At 38.9% G+C, this 21,026-nt stretch overlaps 1 protein-coding gene across 1 annotated transcript in view; it reads left to right on the forward strand.

The window, feature by feature from the left end:
• Nucleotides 1-13,390, forward strand: part of MIPOL1 (mirror-image polydactyly 1) — a gene marked incomplete at its 5' end in the record, with an annotated part of 160,471 nt that extends 147,081 nt beyond the window's left edge. The window contains one exon of the mRNA XM_008938458.1: nucleotides 12,853-13,390. Coding sequence (XP_008936706.1) covers nucleotides 12,853-12,919 — 67 coding nt within the window. The remainder of the gene's footprint in view (nucleotides 1-12,852) is intronic.
• Between the last annotated feature and the right edge of the window lie 7,636 nt (nucleotides 13,391-21,026).

Consider the following 21,026-nt stretch of genomic DNA (forward strand, 5'->3'; position numbering starts at 1 on the left):
GTGTGACCTTAGAAGTTTTGTTTCAAAAGGTTCCTTGGCATCTGTGCCCCTCTGCGCCAGTTTTCTGAGTGGCTGTTTGAGAGCAGGGGTACTCCTCTGTGATGTGACAGAATGGAGTTTTCTCCTCCATCTGTGGAGATCCTGGTTCAGATTTCCTGTGTCTCAGAGGGACGTTTTAGCCATGCAGGTTTGGTCTGGATGCTCTGTATTCCTTGCCTTAATGTAGTACCACACAGCAGAAAGTAATGCAGGCTTCTCAGATCAGAGAGCAGTGAGTAGGCTACTCACCTCTGAGAAGCAAGACCTGGTTCTGGCACTTTCCTTGAGGCTTTTTCTGAGTTTTAGTCGATGCCAGTTGAACATAAATACAGAGCCAGTATCAGACCACCCATGTCCCATTTTCCAGGTGAGCACCCTCAGTCACCACCCACAGGACCACACCTTCATGTCTAATAACATTGCAGATGTTTCTTCTTTAGAAATTCATAGCTTCAGATAGAGAAGTGGAGTCACTTTAGCCTTGGAATGTACTGCTATCCTGAGAAGTGACAGGTGTCAGTTAAAACCAGGTTTTCCTTAGTTTGGCTGAATGCTCTAGCTGATGGTATAATTTTTTAATACTTGTTTTAAAAAGGAGAAATAGTAGCATTGCTGTCATCTTTGTAACTTTAAAAGAAACAAGTGATCTCAGGTTAGTTTTAGAGAATGGCAGCTTGAGCTTGACCTCTGGACAACTTGGAGCAAGACACTTAAGACAAGGGAATAAGAATTAAAAAACCAAAACAAAACCACAAAAAAAAAAAAAAAAGAAAATCTTACTTGGGTTTAGGAGTACCCTTCTTCTCCTTAAACTAGTCATTGTAAATCCCATCCCAAGGTGCTGCCGTGCTCTCTGTACAGACTGGAGGAGGAATGCACCAGTCCAGAGCACACGTGGAGCTGCAGATCCTGTTCTCATTACCAGAGTCCTGAAAGACAGATTTGGTTATATTCAGAATTACTGCACCTGAAGCCCTTTGTAGTACTAATGATTCATAATATTTTTTGACATCTCTGTTGATTGGAAGATGGCCCTTAATAGAGCAGCTTGTGGTATCACTATCAAAAGTCTCATACAGTTTTCCTGTGTGATACTGCTGGAGCAGATTATAGGATATCCTTCTCACAGATATTTTGAAAGTCATAAATTATAGCGAGACCTTTAGCATCTGATGGTTTATGATCAATGCCAGGATTATGTTCAGTCATGTACTTAACAGAATGAAGACAAAAAATCCCAACCTAAGGAAATGGTAGATAAGACTTTCCTGCATTCCTTGCACACCTGAGATATCTATTGACTGAAGGCAGTTTCACATGGATGAAGAATGCAAAACTGAGCATACAGTCTAAGTCAAGTATTTATTTTCTTTTTGTAGCTATGGTTTACTTTTACTTAACCTCTGTAAAATGTGGATTGCAGTGCAGATATTGTTTTCTTAAAGTATGGGTAGTTACAATATAAACACAAATATTTATCATCATTTGAATATTTATCACCTCAGCCTTTCATGAAAATATAAGTGGTGCTGAAACTTCGTTCTCTCAAACACTAAAAGGTATTCTATGAAAGTCAAATGTTTTCAGAGTCAACATAATCACAACATCCCAGTTTTTGACCTGTGTGTTCATTTACAGTTTGCTTATAGCTGCTTCACAGAGATGGAAGTTTGTAGATTACAACATGGTTTTATTGCTTTATCAGTAGCAAAATACACTAAGTATGCTCAGTAAACTGGATCAGCTAGCTCTTGGGCTTGTATTGTATAATATCAGCTCGTTGTGGAATAGTTCAGAACAAAATCAGAATGTTGGCATAGTTAACATCAATGGTGTAAACCAGACTTGCAAAGACTAATATTTAGTAAGACCAATAACACAAACAAATTAGATGTTGAAGTTGTTTGCCCAATAGGAAGAAGCAAGCTGCCACAGTATTTTTAAGCTCATAGTTAACTATTCTATGACAAATTATTAAATAACTTTGAACAGCAGATTGGCTGCTCCTTGAAGAACAGTGAGAAAACTTTTTCTCAGGCTTGCTTTTTTTTTTCCAAGATGATAAAACGAGTGTCACAGCAAGTAATCATTTACTTTAATATTTTATATCCAAATAAAATAAGTCCATGGCATTTACATTGCTGTTGCTAAATAGTATTTGGTTTGTTTGCAAGAATCATTTATTTGTGGCTTGGCTGAAGGAATAAAAATAAATTTGTGGTTCTTTCAGGTAATACTCATACTGTTTCTTAACATATGCATAAGATTGAATACTGTAAATGTATGTGCAGAAGCTCAAAAAGAAAGCCCAGACTTTCTGAAACTTCTGAATTACGTATAATCTTTTAGAGAATTGTTGGAACCGTTCTCTAGAGCAACAAATAGAAATAACTGACTATGCCAGCAAGGTATTTAATTTTAAACAAACTTGAAATAATTTAAATTTTTCCACTGCTTAAAATTAAGTGTGCCATTACTGAGGCTGGGGCTAGTTCTCCAAGAAAAAAAATTACAGTTTGTTTCTAATCTAATGCTGGGATATTAATTAATAGGCAGATTTTTCTATAAGGCTTTTAATTTTTTCAACAAGATTTTGTGGAAAGGCAACATCAGTTGTATTTATGACAACTAGCAACAGCTTTAACCCCATCATTGCCACTGCTTTTTTATTGCCAAGTTGCTCAGCTTTCCTGTTCTACATTTTTGCTCTATGTGATGTGGGTATAAGGATATAGATCTAAACAGTGAGTTGTTGGAAGGCATAAATACTTAGGACCAAATTTTGTCATTTCAGCTTCAGATTGTGGAATATTTGCCCATAGAAATTATCAGTATTCAGCTTTTGAATGGAAGACACTGCAGTTACTAGATATGTGCATAACAAAATCACTGTATTTAGAACTTTATTCTCATAATATATCCCTTTCTATCACCTCAGTTTTGATACAATAATCATAAGTTATGTGAAGGATGTAACAGATGCATATCTACATGTGGTAAAAGGGATATCTAAGTGGTGGACTCAACACAAAAGACATTTCACAGATCTCCAGTTTTTAACACTGAGAAAATATTTTACTCCATGGTTTTGAGGAATTTTATGACTCTTGATCAAAAGCCAAATTTTTATGCTTTCGTCTTCAGACATTAAAACGTTTTTCTCCCACAGTCAGTCCCATTCCTGTCACCACCAGGCAGAACTGCCACAAAGGCCTGTGCCTGCAAGCTCAGAAAAATTAAAGTTGTCCTCAAAATGAGCTGAAAGTCCACTGCTTATCTCTTAAGTCAGCCTTGCATGGGAATTCACTTGCAGAAGGAGAAGCTCATTGCCAGTCGGATGACAGGAACACAGAGGAAAATAGGCCCAGAAAGCTGCTGGAAGAATATCTCAGGTGAATTGTCTTGCTAGAATGGTGCAGAAGGCAGTGGGAGACAGCCTGTCTGCCAGCTAGCGGAGAGAGGTTACTGAAGCTTAGAAGTGGGAAAGCTTGTTTTTACTTTAACAGCCTTAAATGGCTGATAACTTAGTAAAAGGCATCTGAAGTAGTTTAAGGAGCATGATGCATGTGTAGAAGACACTTTCATCTGTGCTGCTAGGTCTCAACTGGCTTTTAAAAAGCCTTTTTTTGTGTGTGTGTAAATGAGCCGTTAGGCATCGCTTCTAGTCTTGTCCCTGCACAGGGGACCCTGTGGCAACGTCACCATAAGGTATTGCAGACATTAAGAGGAGGAGGGGATTTTCCACCCATGTACTTTTTATTAGTCCACTATTGAGGGAAGACTGCTTTTATTTTTTCTGGAAATACTTTACAGAAGTATGAGTAAGTGTGGGTTGTCCTGAAACCAGGAGAAGTCTGTGGGCAATACTAGATTACAGTAGAAGGGTGGGGAGTTCAGCTACCAGTCTGAGCCCATTACAAAGGACTTATCACAAATGGGAGCTTAATTAAATGCTTTTCTCTTATATCCAAACCCATTTCCATTGTTACCTGATCTCTCGGTGATGTAGAAGTTGTTCCAGCTTGGGCGATATCCCATCAGTCATGCCAGGAAGGCAAACCTTTTGAAATATATCAAACCTCTGTAAAAACTATTTTTTAATGTAAAGTGGAGGGATTTGATGATGGCTTATAGGAAGGAGTTTTCTCCCCACAAGATCCAGATTACTCTTGGTCACAAGGGTGGAACCACCTCAGGGAGATGGGACATAACTGAGAACTGCCTAGAGACAGCAGGTCTGCATCAGGTTTCTTAAAATATTTGTTAAGTCAAGAAAAAAGCTCGTGTTGGCTTTATTGTTTATGACACCAAGGTGAGTCTTCCAAAGTTGTGCTTTGATGGGACGTACTTGGGAAGAGCCTGAGTAGTACATCAGTATTTGGAATTTTACAAATTAATTGTAAACAGGACTTGACCCAAACATGCTCAAAAGAGGTGAGACTGGCTTAGAATAGGCAGCTGAGAGGTTCTGACCTGGCCTTACAAGGAAGACGTGTTTGAAATATGCAGAAAGGTGTAATGTGGTGGTTTCAGACTAACACTTGTAAAGTTTTACGTCTCTTATTAACTTTGTCTTCTACAGATCCATTAATGTGTAAAAGTCTTCTGCATCATGAATATTTTTCTTGTGAGGAATCCTGTCTTAACTGTTTGTTTTGAGCAGGTTTAAAATACTGTTTGTTTTAGATAATTGATTTTTGACGTTGCTATTAAATATTCCTGAAGAAGGATTTAGAACAAACCAAAATCCTCTAAAAAGCAGGTCCTTTTTCCATATCCTGAAATACTCCTCAGCTGGATTTAGAATAAGAAAACTGGCTAGTTGTTACCTGTTGACGTGGTTCACAGCACATACTGAGAAGCTGAGAGAGAAGGGCTCTGTGTCCAGCAATTTTAGGCTGCAATTCTGCAGGATGCTTTTTTTTTTGTGCATATGAGGAACTCAGTTCAGCTCAATACATAAAATTAAACATGTGGGGCTTTTCAGACTTCTTAGTTGATTGACCTTCAGAAAGTAATTTCACTTCTCTGTATCTGTTTTGCCACATAATACTAAATAGACCTGATGTCTGTCTTTTAAACACTTTACTTAAAAGTTTTGACCATCCATCCATGTTGTGAGCATTCAAAGCAAAGACTATTTGCCTTTCTGAGATCGTATTGCTCTCAAGAAGAAGATGGGAAACAGTTCAGAGGCCGAATAAGCTTGCCTGTGATTCACGGCGCTCCAGTGACACCAAACACCATTACTAGTGTTCATCAGAAGCTGACAGGAAGGAATATTTTTACTCCTTCAAATGAATAAATACTATGGCAAAATACTTTCTATGGGGACAATACACATTAGCATAAGGTAAAACTACTAGCTTTTCCTAAGCAGATGACAGAGACTTCCAGGCAGTATTTGGCAAGAAAAATCCAGGAGACCCTTGCTTTTTAATATCAGCACAAACTTTGTGGAAAAGCCGTCACTGTAAGGAGTAGGCTTTGATGTCAAGATTTCTCCTAAAAAAGGCACCAACTGTGACACCAAATGTATGGAGACAGTAATTCTCAGTGCTAAAAGTAATTTAAGCTTACAGAGGGAGGTATAGAAAAGGGTTTTCTAGCACAAACAAGAAAGTAGTAAACTTTGCATACAAATGGCATATAAACTGTAGGATTCAAGATGGATTAATCAGGTGAAAACCTGTGATCTGATTAATCTGATGAGTATCATTTGACCTTAAATATGCTGATATGCCCTCTGTTTCAGTTACTGTTAATTTTTTAACTCTTCAGTATCAGCCACACGCTCAGATGTGAATGGTCCCTCCAATAGTAGGAGCCTGGTATACATGATAAGCATGTTGTAGATCTCAGTGTGATGAAGTACAGGTGAGATGACAGCATAGTTGTTTCAGGGTTTATTTTTCTTTCTCATAAGCTTGTTTATTTTAATCAGTGTATCGTGTCTTGAGAAAGCATTGGAAAGCAAAGGAGGGATACCTTTTACAAGATGGCATTAAATCCAGCACAGATGCAGAGTCCTGATTTTGTATCATGCTGTACTGTGTAGCAATCTACATCGTTGCAAAGTAGGGTGAAAGGCTGTCAGAACAGTCCAACTGTGTTTACCAGTCACTTTTCCTGCTGCTAGTGATGGCACAAGGTGAATAGTAATGGTGAGCTAGCTCATAATCTTCCAAACAGAAGGTAGAGAGCAAACAATTTGACAAGATTAGTTATTGTGGACCACAGATAAAGGCTTAATATTTTAGCCAAGGTCTGTGTAAGCCAGGTTTATTTTGAAATATGTCTGCTGTCAGGAGCCCAACTGGCTGTATTTACTTCTAAGTTTAATCATATACAGAATTACTCTTTTGGTTTGAAAAGACACTGAAAGGGATTTAATAGGAATGCTTGTTTTGTGACAGTGCTTTTCAGAGGCAGAATGGTTTGCCCTGCCAAATTTAAGGCCTGTAAGTTTAGTGGAACATACTTTTTGGAGTGACATCACAAACCATTGGCCAGGCAGGAATTGGCGGCGGTGCCTGGAGCGATTAGATTCAACACTGTGGTCTACCACAGTTTAGAGCTCGCTGATGCTGCTAAATCAGTCTCTAAGACGTGTGTTTTAAGACCAGAAAGGACCATTAATACCAGTCAGTCCAGCCACCTGTCTAATACAGGGCACTGAATTTTACTCAGCCATTCCTGCATCAGGTTTAAAACCACTGCTGAATTACAGCATGTCATTTAGAAAGACGCCTAGTCTCCAGTCCAAAAGATGCAGAGGGAGCTTTGTTAAGCAGAGAGGCAGCCTGGTGCATCTGAACCGTGTGTAGTCATTACCACTGTGATCATTTATGAAGGAATTGTTAAAGACTGGTGTATGGCCATTAAATGCAACAGCAATGTTATTTAGTGAGTTGGTCAAAAATTATTATTGATCAAAAGGCAGGCTTCTGAGGTGGCAAAAATAATACCTGAACCGAGGAATAAGAATAATTAAAGATTCACTGAACCACCCAGAGGTAAGAGAGCGGTGCCTCTGTAGCATGGTAGATAGGCTGCTCTCTGCAAGGTCATACCCTTACATTCCAGGCTTCAATACAGTGAATATTTAAGCATTTTGTTGAGTCAGACCAGCCTCAACAGTTGGAACTGAGAACAAACCACACCAGCACTCAGTGTTAGCACAGTGCTGTGCCACTGCGAGGGGAGCAGCTGGGGTCTGGTTCCCTTGTACGGATCATAGAGGTGAACCTGTTTCCTCCAGCCTCTTAAGTAAATGATCCTATCCAAACGACTGGTTTCTGGGCAAGACTGCTATCACAGGTGACTCTGTGTCATTTGTTTCCCTGACTTTTACAGAAAATACCTGAAAAAATAGGATATGATAAAACATATACATGGGGAAAGGAAAGGGAAAGGGAAAGGGAAAGGGAAAGGGAAAGGGAAAGGGAAAGGGAAAGGGAAAGGAAAGGAAAGGAAAGGAAAGGAAAGGAAAGGAAAGGAAAGGAAAGGAAAGGAAAGGAAAGGAAAGGAAAGGAAAGGAAAGGAAAGGAAAGGAAAGGAAAGGAAAGGAAAGGAAAGGAAAGGAGTTTTTTTTGTTTCTGAGATGAAATTAAGTGCATTTCCTTGTATGACCACTCACCCAACAGTCATTCACTGAGTTCTACTGATAAACTGCTTGTAATGCTTTTGTCCAATGCATTTTATATATAAATAATAATATATTTTCAAATGCTTGTTTTCTGAAGGGAATTAGTGTTAGCAAAACACATTCCACAAGAAACCAGAAATCACACAAGTAAGGCCATCTTCATAGCTCGGGTCTAATCTTATCTACTGGAAAGATAACCAAGGGTTATAGTTTAGGTTTATAAGCCTTTATATAACATTTCAAAATCCAGGAGGGTTTTGTTTTTATCTCTGAACTCCTCCATCTGCAGGTATAAGCTATTGTTTCAGCTAGTCTACATATTGCTTTGCAGATTAGGGCACAGGCTACTTGACAGATGCCCTTTTCTTTTGGTTTTGAATTTTGGATATTTCTGGAGCATGATGCCCTGGAAGGTCACTCTGTGACTGTATAACTGTGTGATATTCAGAACTTGTGTATAAAGGCCACTGCACACCTATGGGATGAGTTCCTTTGACCAGAGATGGAGCAGCGTGGGAGAATGTACTCATCTATGTGGATTTACCCAGTTGCAGAGTTCTCACTGATCCCAAGCTATGGTTCAGAGCTAGACTTCTGCCATAGAATACATGAAAGAGGAGATCAAGCCAAAAATGCATGTAGGAGTCAGCAGGAGAGACCAGTAGATAGCATTTTTGCAACTATGCATCCAGATTCTGGGCTCCTAGAACAAACTTCTCTGTCAGTAAAAATTTAAAGTCTGCTTTATGGAGATTGATTCTAAAACTGAAAATATTTATACTCAAGAGAGTAAAGCTCTGTAAGGCTTTGCTAAAAATCAAAGCAGATTGACAAACAGTTCTGGAGCTATGTAAGGACACTCCATATAACAACATACACTCCATACAGCCATTTTTCCAGATGTATGCAGAGGTGATAGGAGAACACTACTTGAAATAACTGGGAGAGGAGTTGAGAACGGTTGGGAATTTGTCTTGGGGAAGACACAGCTAACAACCTTTCTCGTTTAAGTAGGCTTCCTCTGAAGATGAGAACCTCCTTAATGCTTAGCAAGACTTTTAGAAGTATGTAGAATTGATAATATCATAGGAGCTAAACCTTCAAGAAGATCTCTTTATTTCTGTATTAAAACAAAGATTCACCTGCTTAATTCAAAAGGTGAATTGAGGAAGCATTCAGCTGCTTCAATTCAAGACTTTTCACAATGACACATCTTCTGCTAACTCAAATATAATGATGGACCGGATGTCCCTTTCCTAATTTGTGGGGTCTTATTATTTTCCCATTTCATGGAAGCACAGAGATGAGCATTACAGAAGTAGGTAGCATAGATAACGAATATTTCTAATTCTCTTTGTACTTTTTATGCATGCAAATTCCATCTATCCCAAAAAATACAGGACTTTTTTACATGAGATATGTGCAAGTCAGTATAAATAATACTAAAGTTAAACATATCCATCTGAATGATTCTGTGAATACATAGTTTCTTCCTGTATTTTATGTCATGTTGTACTCATTTTGCATACACACATACAGAAATTGTGTAGCCCATGCTGAAGTGGCATTTGCTAAGAGAACTTATTTGTTAAGACACAGTTTTTCTTGAATTAAGTACCCAGAAATAGCAAAGGTCACCTACTGGGATTTCTCAAACTCTCTGAGCAAGAAATTGTAATCTGTGAAAATTATGAGTGAGATCTTAAGAGGTTTTGTTGAACATTCCTAAATGTGTTTGTCTGTCCTTGCACATTTGGACCTTCAGCACTGCATCAGAGTTGCCTATCATATCATTCGTCTGTCTGACCTAAATACTGACTATAACTAACCCGAATGCTTTCTTCTTGAATGACTTGTTTGGTTGTTTCTTGAGGTGCAAATTCAGTGAGTGTTCATGCTTACACCTCAAGAGAAGAAGATCATGTCATATTGTGCATTTCATTTACACTACGAGGACTGTTTCTTTCACAAGCAAAAAGACAAGTGTAATTTTTAAAGCTGTGTTTTAGGATACAGTCAGACAGTCAGCACTGCTTTTAGTTAAGTAAAATGTGGTGAGATCGTACGGGTTGATATGATTTCACAAAGTAATAGAAATTGTTTTTTTCACGTCAGTGTCATCCATAATTTGAATAAAACTCTGCAAACACTGAGACTCTTAGGGTAGTTCCCAGCACCTTCAATTCATCTGTTTAAATATTTACATCACCTTTGATCTCGAGGTGTAAGACTGTTCCTTCAGTTTACTGCAGATTAAAATGCTCAGCCTCCAAAAGAAGCTGCTGCAGCACCTCACCATGCTGGGTACCGAGTCTTATCCAAAAGGAGCAATTCTGCCGCCCTGTTCCCTTGCAGGTAGTATGTCATTGACACAGACAGACTTGTTAGCTGCCTTTTGTTATGTACAAAGAAAAATGTTGCATACTGTGAGTCAGGATGGCAGAGTTGGGCCCTTGGTGAACAAAGCGTCCAGGATTATCATTCCGAAAAGCCTCCTGAGGCCTGTATCAAGAGTTATTAACCACTGATTCAGCCCATAGCATTATTTTGTAGGCTTAAGTGGGATTTCAGTGATATATTTGGTCTTGCGTATGTGTAGGGGTGAGTTTTACCCTCTGTTATTTTATCTCATAAATAGCTGTTACAGTTTCTCTTTTACATTATTGTTTAAATCTCTTTCAAATATATGTTTTCTTAATCTCATGCTGCTTTGTTTTTTTCTTTCCTTCTTCTAATAAAGAATACATAAATTTGCAAATACATACATGACTGAAACAAAAGGCAAATAAGCCCTGCGCAGTATGTATCCGGTGTGGGATACCTCATTTTGATGATTTCGGTCATCATTCATCTGAAAAGCAGAAGCTATGATTGTTAAGCCTCATTATTTTCAATGAAGCCTGACAGTTTCAAGGTTAAACAGAAGACAGCTACTTTCATCCCAGTGGTATTTCTCTTCAAACATGGGCAGCTTTTCACTAACTTGTTCTGCTGTGGTGTGCAGTGTCATTGCTTGGTCACAGAGTGGTGCACATCTAAGCCCAGTTGCAGGACAGTTTGTAAGCAGTGACCTCCAACCTATGACTCCCCAAAAGAAACCTCAATTATTGAAGTCATTTTTCCCCCACTTGTATAAGCCACACAGTATTTATTTTTACTGAACAGTGATTCCAAATAAGCCATGATCTCAGGTCTTATTATTTTTCTGCTGCCTCCCAGAAAACAATTTGCAGCTCAAACCTTCTGTTTGTCCAGGCAGTCTGAAATGTTTCTCCTGTCCTTTATGTCTCTGAAGCACATTAGAGAGAGTGCTAGCATGAGAGAGAATTCCAGTGATAGGTGAAGTGTCTGAGAAAGTTGCAGCACTTCTAAACACACATACCTACTGTTAAAAGTGAGGACTGATCTGCTGTTGCTTTCTGAAACTGCACATGGACTATCAACTGATTTAACAGGAAAACTTCTCAGTGAGAGAGAATGAGGAAACTATGACCTCTCACTAACTGGGTTAAGAACCCAGAAAACATTGGTTTATCCCCTGTGAGGAAACTTTCAGGAGCAGATAACTTCTGAAAGCCCTGACTTTATACTTGCAATGACTGCACTGACTTATTGTCTGGGTGCTGCTTGCATAAAGAAGTGCAGTAGACGTATGTTACAAAAACAGGAAAAATGCACTAGTTTGTTAAAAAGGAAACGTGATACTTGGAAAACTGAAGGGAGAGGGGTAGCTAAGAAGTAGTTTTTCATCTGCACTTTCACTCCTTTAGAGTCCCTGTGGAACAGCTAGAACCAGCTGAACTTTCCACATGTATTTCCTGGTGTCTGATAATTACATTAGGGTGGCGAATTCTTAATCTCGTTTCAGGAATTAAGTCATCTGGTGAGTACAATGAAAGGTGTAGCTTCAAGGTGCTTGGTGGTTCCTGGAGAACAAGACTGTTTCAATACGTACCATGTGCGTTAGTCATGACTTGTGGCAATAAATCCAAGATGTGTTAACTACTTTTTCTGCACTCGAGTTACTAATGCATCCATGAGATAAAGTTAATTTTGCAGTGTTGATAAAGCTGTCTTATTTTTATTTCCTATCTGCATTTCTCACGTTGTATAATATATTAAAAAAAAAAAAATTTAAAAAAAACCTGCCTTGTCATGCAAAAAAAAATTGTCAGCTTTGCAACACTGAATGGAGCTACTTGAATCTGCAGCTCTTTTTATCTTTTTGTGGAAGTTGGGTGTATAATATGCTAGACATGTCTCTAAAAGTGTTCTATACACAGTGTCTGCTTTTATATAGTTAGTTTATTTGTGGGAGAGCTTTCATTGAAGGATTCCATAAAATTGAAGAAATAGCTTGGATGCCTGATTACAGGAGTCCTGAAGATAAATGTGCACAAATGGAAACCTGAACAAATTTAGTCCTTTGCATTTGACTACATACTTTAACAAAAGGAAAGAAAAAATTAAGCACGTGAGATGCTGGACATGCTTATAGCCTGTCCCTTAAAACTGAGAGGATTAGGCAGCTCTCTGTCCTACTTACTTAGACTGTTAATTTTTCTGTCATTGTGTTGACATAATAATTATACAGACCACCTTCAAAATACCATCATCCACATCCTCAGCAACATGGCTTGTTGAGTATTTTGGAAAAGTTTTTGATGTAAAACACATGGGGTTTTAGGCATAAATTTGTATAAACTAGACCGTACAAGTATCTGTTTGGTAACGGGCAGGATATTTTTTAAGGGGAAGCAGCAGACAAGCATTACCTTCAACAAGAGCCATGGACTACTCACATTTTAAAGAGTGCAAGACTTGAATGTCCTGCTTACACCAAAGTTTGTATGTGCCACAGGATTGCTGCACTGTTTTGTGTTAATGCCTTCTGGGGACCTCAGATATTACATATACTACAACAGAAAAATGAGTTTATATATATCACTGACTGCAAATGGGTTGTGTTGGAGGTTAAAAGTTTTCCGTAAGTTGTCTGCATTTTCCCTTAATGTCTGTCTTTTACAGTAGTGCTTTGTTTCTGAGCGTGACCACCACCAGGACAGCCTGGTTCAGTGCAAACACTGTCTCTTTCAGCCAGAACATTCCTAACGTTAGCTTCCTTTTTTTTTTCTCTCCTCTCCCTCTACCCTGCCCCCTCTTAGGTTGGAAAGGCTGGTGGACGTCCTGAGGAAGAAGGTTGGAGCAGGGACCATTAGGACCGTGATCTGATTGAAAGCTCTAGTCTAAGGAAGCATTCACATCTGGTGACCAGGCTGCTTCATTCAGCACTGTGTAAACACTAAAGCCTTAACTTAGCAAACAGTTGTTAGAAGTGGGACACTCCAGCGACATTCCAAGCTGAGATAAAATCAAATCATAAATGTTTAACTACTTTGCTGCTGAGTTCTGTGATTTGTTGAAATGTTTCACTGCAAACATATATTTGTTTTTAAGCAGATGCATTGTGGCACTGTGTAGTGTGAAAAAATGGTATAGATGCTTATTTTAACAGTCTGTGCTCTCGCTGTTACTAGACTATAGTCTGCTGCAAGGCACAGCTTGATCGTGTTTTCAAATACTGCAGGCTTCAGGTGCAAAAACCACCAAAGCTTTTTCAAAATTTAAATCCCTCCTGTTATTTGTGAGACTGCAAACAGTCTAGTATTTGTATGTAAAATATATGATTTGGTAAAGTAGGTTCGTATTCAAGAAATATCTCTGACTAGCATATTGGAGATTATTTTCCTCATTACTCATAGTCCGTTGAGTTGTAGCTAGTGACTGTGGCTGCATCTAAGGGAAGGATACACGTCTAGTTTTATAAAACAATTGACTAGCTACTGCTAGTCCATGGCATTTTCAGTGTACGCTAAAAACAAATGTACAGTTATGATTTCACTTGAGGTACAGCTTCATCAATTGCAACATGAAAACCTTGTGACATTGTGCAGTATCTCAAACAGTGTGGAGTGTTTCCTATATTTTTTTTAGTCACTCCTCTGTCCTTTCCTAAAAGGCAAAATCTCTCAAATATTCAGAAACCACCTTATAGAGACAAAATTCACTTTTTCAGTGTAAAAAATTTTCAGGGGTCTCTCACCCCTTTCCTACAAAACTTTTGCCTGCTTCTTCTAAACTTCTGATTGCTCTGCAGTGTAGGAGTACCATCCAGGTTGGGGTTGATGCCAGACTACCAACCTTCTGCTTTGTGTACTTCTGAAGCACCCTGGGACTCAACTCAAAGGCTTAAGGATAGAATCCTGCAGAGAGGGGAGAAACTGAGGGGTAAGAAGGAATTTTGGGGTACACCGACATTATAGACCTTACAGATACAGAAGAGTTGGACCTAGAGTTGTATTTGTCACCCAAACACCTCCCTGTATTCAGTATGCCTTTGTCACATGGCCAAAGGTGAGCAGAAAGGTCAGGTCAACACTCGTATAATCTTGCTCAAGAAGGCAGCTGTAATCTCTAAGCAGCCCAAACTCAGTAATGAATCTCAGAAGCGCAATGAGATTTAAGCTACTCCCACAACCAGACAGTTCAGGCAGGTGGGATGTAGCCCCTAAGGCTTCCACTTGCCTACTGTGCTTTGTATTTTATGTTGTCATCCTATCTTGCCTCTTAATGTTTGCTTGTACAGATAGCATGATAGGGCAGACTAGCTAAAGAAAATGAAATTTTTGTTTTGGTTAAGGGGAGACATTTAAATGCCTGTTTTTCCTTTCAAGCACTTCCACGTTAAACTTCCATCATCTGCAGGCCTAAGCTCTTCTTAGTTTCAGTCAACCAAACCTAGCTGAGAGATGAGTAGCATTTCTCCAAGCCAAATTTACCTAAGTCACTTCTAGAAACATCTGAAGTGCTCCTTTTTGACCTTTGATCAATCCTAAAATAGGCAGTGAGTCTGGAGCCTCTCCTCCACACCTGTTCAGTGGGAAAAAAGTTCAGTGCTCCCAGACCAGAGAATTGTAACCCCCCAGCTTCCATCCCCTTCACCATCTTCTGTGTGATGCTGTCCACTGCTTGGGTGACTCAACTGCTTCTTCTTACTGCCCCATTGAGCTTTAGTGCACTAAGTGAAAGACAAGATCTCCTAAGCTGTCAGTGCTGTTGAACCATTTCTGCTCTAAGGAAGTGGTGAGGAAGGAATAAAGATAAAAATCTGAGGACTAATGTACTAGGCTAGACCACAGGTCCATCTAGCTCAAAGACTGCCTTTGGCAATAGCCTGTTGATAGAAGATGCTTCAGAAAGGCTACAAATTGGGCCAGACCTGGTGACATTTCTCCCAAATGGTCTCCAAGCAATTTGCTCTCTAGGGGCTTTCTGAGCTAGAGGTGGTGTCTTTGTACTTAGCAGCATTTTTTCATTACCTGTTTTTGAGTTCATTTAAACTTCTAGTATCTACTTGTTCCTGTCATGAGGACTTACACAGTTAATGATGCGCTGGGTGAAGAAATATTTCCTTTTCTTTGTTATGAACCAGCTCTATTCATTTGCTAATTTTGCCTAAGTTTTGTATTAGAGAACCAGTGAACAACCATTCTCAGTTCATATTGTTTCCCTTGTGTTTTTTATGTATTGGGCATTCCCCCTTCATCTCTTTTCCAGAAAGAATCCCTAGTCTCTTCTAAAGAGGTTGTCTGGTGTTGCGTGGCCTTGTCGTGCTAATCTAGTTCTTTTCCAGTTGTGCAGTGCTTTTGCTGAGATACTACCAGATTGGTGCCTGATGCTCAAGATACAAATTGTGACTTTAACCAGTTTGCGCTATTTATAATCATTTTTAGCATTGGATTTGCTTTATGACAGATGATTTCTTGGAATTATTATTTCTGTAATAATAACAACAACTCTAGATCTCATTACCCAGTTGCAATATTCAGCTCAGAGTTCATCGTAAGGTGTACGAAGACAGAACTGTTCTCTGAATGCAGAGCTTCACACCTATGGGTACTGAATGTCGTCTGTGACCATGAGCTCCTGTTCTGTCTCTCCTCACAGCTCATCTTTACTACTCACAGTAACACAGTATCATCAGCATCTGATAACAGATCTGACAGTATCATCTCTGTGCTGAATATGATGATATGAAATGCCACCATCTCCAAATTAAGCCCCTTTTCAAGGTGTTTTCTTAAGTTGAACAAGATGGGCTCTGGAACAAACATCCCTGTAGGACAAAAAGGTAACTTTAATTCACTGTGAAAATGATACATTTATTATTACCTATTGTTTTACTCTAACCTGTTTTAATCCACCTTTGAGCTACTTATTTTTAGATTTAAAAATCTTCCTTCTTACTCCTTGACAGATTTGATGAGGAAGCTTGTTTGCTACTCTAGAAATGCAAATTTACTAAATCAGGGCTTGCTTTCCGTGCATGAATGTGCTAAATTCTTCCTTCCCAAGTATCAAGAGCTCCTCACCTTCCCCCAAGTCTTTCCACCTCTGAGTGAATTAATAAACTTGTGTGCACAGGCTTCATATAGCAAGACTGTTTCACCTCTAGCCTCTTGTGTCTGCCAGCTTTGTTTGGGAAAGTAGGATCAGCCAGGCAAAAGCCATCTAGCAGGCTTGATGTCAGATACACCTGGCTGAGGGTAATACTTGATTCACTAAAATTAGGTGATGATTTTGCTTCATAATATTCTGTGTGACACATTGTGCCTAAAGTGAAACACTTTTTTCCTGACTCTGTCTTATGTCTTGTACAAAGCAGCCTAAAATTCAGTCAGCTCTTTAGGCAGTTTTTATCATCCTGTAGATAAATTACTTTGAATCATAATTAAATTAGGTGTTGATTTTTTAAATTGAGATGTTTGTCATCTTTGAAGAGGACCTTGGGAAATTTACTGTACTGAGAGGTGAAGATTCAGAAATGGCTGGTTTCTCACTCTTCCTTGCTAATAACCTGGTGTGTGGTCTTTGGCAAATCCCTTAGTCACAGTTGTAAAAGGTATGCAGCTCCTGAAGAGGTGCCTGGGCTCCTCAGGGGAGTTTACAAAAGCATCTGTGTGGCTAATGTCAAAACACTTTCACTTCTTCACCAGCTGAAGTGAACAACGAAAGTCACACAGGTCCGGTAGTGCAGGCCCAGCCTTTAGTGCCCTCGAGTGAATTTCTGGCCCTGTTGAACCCAGTCTGTTTTGTTTCTCAGTGTAATGAGGGCGGGAATGTAATGTAATGAGGTCTGGTAAGTAGAAAGAGGTGATAATGATAATGTGGGTTAATTGGCTTTTATCATATAGTTTATTCATTGTGAACTGATCAATGTCTGCATAGGGCTCCGAAGGTGAAGAGAAGCCTGCCCCTATACAGCAAAAAAATACAATTGTCATTTCTGTCCTAATTTATGAGGGAGGGATGAGGTTGCATCTGGTTACGTACCAGGAGTAGCAATTCCTTTGCCTCCTGATGGAATAGCAGTTCATGATAAAAGGTGACTGACCATAGGCAATGCTTATGGTGGCGGTTGTAGTTGCTGCTCAAATTAGTGTCCCTGCTGTCTTGAAGAGCACTGAGATAATCACAAAATCTCATGGGGAAAGGGTGTTTCTGTGTTTCTCTTGATGATCCTGCAGCACATTATGCATTGGGAACTATTTCTGGTATATGCCAGGGTGAAATATGTAAATAACATCATGTTGGCTTGGGATAAGAGTGTTATTAATGCTTTTCAGCACTGTAATTATATTCATAGTAAGCCTTCCCTAAGCCCTCACTAATTAACAATATTGTGACAAATCAACTTTAACAGAAATGAACTGTGGACCTTTAGTCGTTTAGTACTCCCTTTTCATTCAGCCCACAGCCCAAAATTGGTGGCATGGTTTTCTGTACTAGTGTTGAGAAAACTGACAATATTTGAAAAGTTCAGAGCAAATCAATCTTGTTTGTGGACTCCGTAGGTGAAGTCAGTTTGATTCCTCTTTAAATATAGTCACAAGAAAGTAAGATTCATTAGTTAATCATTAATGTAGGCGAATATTAAAACTGCTTTTATAAATAAGCCATCATACTGAAATAGTTCAGTAATGTCAATATGTTGTCATAGGTGCATGTATTTATTTATTTGTTTCAAATCACAGGATGTTTTACAAGATAACTTAATTTTCAAATTAAATGCTTTATAAATATTATTATCAGGTGATCAAGAGTTTTAACATCTTTAATCCACATACATAAATGAACTTGCTATCTAAATGTCAGGATTTCTCTGTGTCTTCATTTAGAATGATTCCAGATGAAGGCTGTTAGGTCTGTTGGAGTTTTTTTTTTTCTTTCTAATTTGTACCTCAGAATACTTTCCTCCTGTGCAAGAATAAACTCTGAGGCACATGAAATCACTGACCAGCATTTTCTCTGATCCTGTGCTTGCTACGATCGCAGAATTACATGTACTGACTCTTATCACTGTACCATTTCACATCATGTCTGCAGAACTGGACTTTCTCCACTTGTTTTTCTCATGCATCGGTAAATAAAATGTATTCGCAAGTCCAAAAAAACAAAGTGCTGTTCTCGTATTAGGTTGATTCTAAGTCAGCTGTTGAGCTTCAGTGGTCTAAACATTACATTCTTCAGTTTTGTTGGGAGCACACGTGTTCTGGGAGGCTTTTAAACAAATGCTTGGAATGGTTGAAAGATTTACATTGCCAGTGCCTAGCTAAATATGTAGTCTTTAGAAAAGACATGGTTTATTTTGGCACCATTTGAAAAACTCAAATATTTTAAACATTTGTTAAGTTTGAGCTTGCACATTTGAACTAAAAGTTTGCGTTCCAAAATTGCATCTCGGGTTACCTGTCTCTCTCTCTTTTGTATTTTATAATCCCTTTATTAAAATAGTCTACAAGAAGGAGTTGCTTTTGGTGCATTTTTTTTATTGTTAATTGTAAAATATTGCCACTAACTTAGTCCATTTTAAGGTAACATTCACCTGGTAACTCTAGTTAACTAAATATCAGAAATGAAAATCCAAAAGTATTTTCAGAATTTAGGGTTTCATATTGGTAGCCAAGACTAGGTTGTAAAATTAATCAAATACCAAGAATAGTGGACAAATCCTGCAGTGTTTTACTGTTGGTCATACTGCGTAGTGTGATGAGTAACTACTAACCCTGATGGTGAGTGCAGGGCCAGGCAGTGAAGAAAACGAATTGAAAAGGTCTACTGAACTGATAAACTAGAATTGCTCAATGAAAAGGAAAAGCTGTCTTTGACCTGGCGTTTGTTTTGTTTTCCTCCCCTTGGCAGAACGGAGGGGCAGGGCCTACATTTAGTCTAATTATTTATGTTATTAAAAAAATTTAAGATCAGCTTTTGTTTTCCCTTATGTTTTAGCCTGAAACTTGTCCTGCAACTTAAAAGGTTGAGAATGTATAAATTGAAATGAGCATATTTTGTCTAAAACCTGCAAGAACCCCTGTTCAGCACGTCCTGGAGCACACTGTTATAGCTGGGCATATGCTTTGGTGTGTTGCCCAGCCAGTCACCAGCTGCAAAGGGTCACACTTTTTCTGCGAAGCTGTCAGCAGGAGGAGTTGAGCATGTTCCTTCCATGGTTACCTTGGGCCAAAGGCCCATGCAGTGTCACATTCACAGAAGTTCATTGTTTCAATGGCTTCTGAACATGATAGAACCAGATCCATTGTCATACAGTAAAGTAACAATATACCTGATAGAATTGGTCACAACTGCTTCCAAGTGATTGAGCTAAAGCAATACAGAATACATTACATGAGTTTGCAATGATTAATACTCACACATGAATGTGCACAATGTATTTCACATAAAATTGAAAGTTGTCATCATCTCCCAAAGAATTCAAATGATGGAAACTATGGTATATTTGTTCGTGAGATAAGAATTAGCAGAACTAATTGGAGAACCAACTCTCTAAGAGGAAAAAAAATCAAAATATTATGATTCAAAAGTGAAAGACTACTTTGGTACTACACTAATTCATTGTCTGAAGCCTCAGGACTTTATTCATTAGTATTTGACTTTCACTGATGTAGTGCCACTATTTCACAACTTTTGTGATCAAAGAAGCGAACTGTTTTCAAAAATCAATCTATGAGAAAAGAAGCTACTGGTGTCTGAATTGCTGGGGTTTAAACACCCAGCTCTGAATCAGATGGTGTCCACAATCAGGCAAGAAAGACCCTCCTGACTGGTTTTTACACAGGTTCTGGCCAGCCTTGGGTGGGATTTGGTTAGGAGATCACCACCAGATGCTCCTGCCTTTGGCATTAACATCTTGTCCCACCTCCAAGTTAATAGCGTAAAAGCTGGCCCTGCTTGTGGTGGTGACTTACCTACATAGTAGATGCACTGTGTAGGGCTTCCTGTTAGTGGAAGGGCTCATTGACTGTCCACTGCAAGTGGAGTTCCCAATGATGGTGGGACAAGATCAAAACAGAAAGAGGTTTGCATGTGTAATGAGTCTTTTCCTTGGCAATTGCTATATGATTGGAATTGGACTGATGACCTGGCTTATTCCTTCCCCCATGACCTGGTTTCTAACTCTGCTTGTCCCTTTCTTTGCTGCATATACTGTGGGTGAGTGCATAAATCTGTTTATTCTCCTGGTGGCCAGCCATCTCATATATATTTCCTATGTACTTTGGAATGGGATGGTAAAGTCTTTCCTATATGTACTAACGGCCTTGTCCTTCCATATCCTATCTGTAGATACAGGGACAAGCAGTCAGCAATAGAGTGTCTTCAGTTGATACAGATATCAATGTAGAAGTTCAAATCTTACTTAGGAGCAAGATTTCAAATATCTGTAAGTAAGAATCAGAGTTTCAAAATAGTTTCCTCACTTGGATATTTAACTTATTCAGAGAACATACTGAACTCCGATGCAGCCTCTGTGAAAGTATACTAGACTAGAAATAGAATAACAAACAGGAGGAAGCTTCCATCAACACTTGCTCATAGCACTCATATCACCCTGTTTGGTGCTTTAACTGGCTATATAAAAATTATCAGTTTTGTTTCTTTCACTTTAGGTGTGAGAAATAAAATTTTCCCTAACATTCTACCGATGTGTGGAGAACATTAATATTGCAGGTGATGGTTACTAAACGTTAGCAGTAGAGTTAAGCAAGAGAGGGAGACACACGAATAGATGAAGATGAGGAATATGATCAGATGTGGCATTTGCTATACAAGTTTGGCTTAAAATGGCACTGCAGAAAATGAAACATTTCAAGCTGTAACTGTGGTATGGCAGACTAGGTCTACCATGCAACCATATTCTCACTAGTAGGGACACTACCCTCACCCACAGTCCAAAAATGTAAGGCTCAATATCCACAGTATA

Source organism: Merops nubicus, unplaced genomic scaffold, assembly GCF_000691845.1.
Source record: "Merops nubicus isolate BGI_N331 unplaced genomic scaffold, ASM69184v1 scaffold4944, whole genome shotgun sequence".
Taxonomy (NCBI): Eukaryota; Metazoa; Chordata; class Aves; order Coraciiformes; family Meropidae; genus Merops; species Merops nubicus.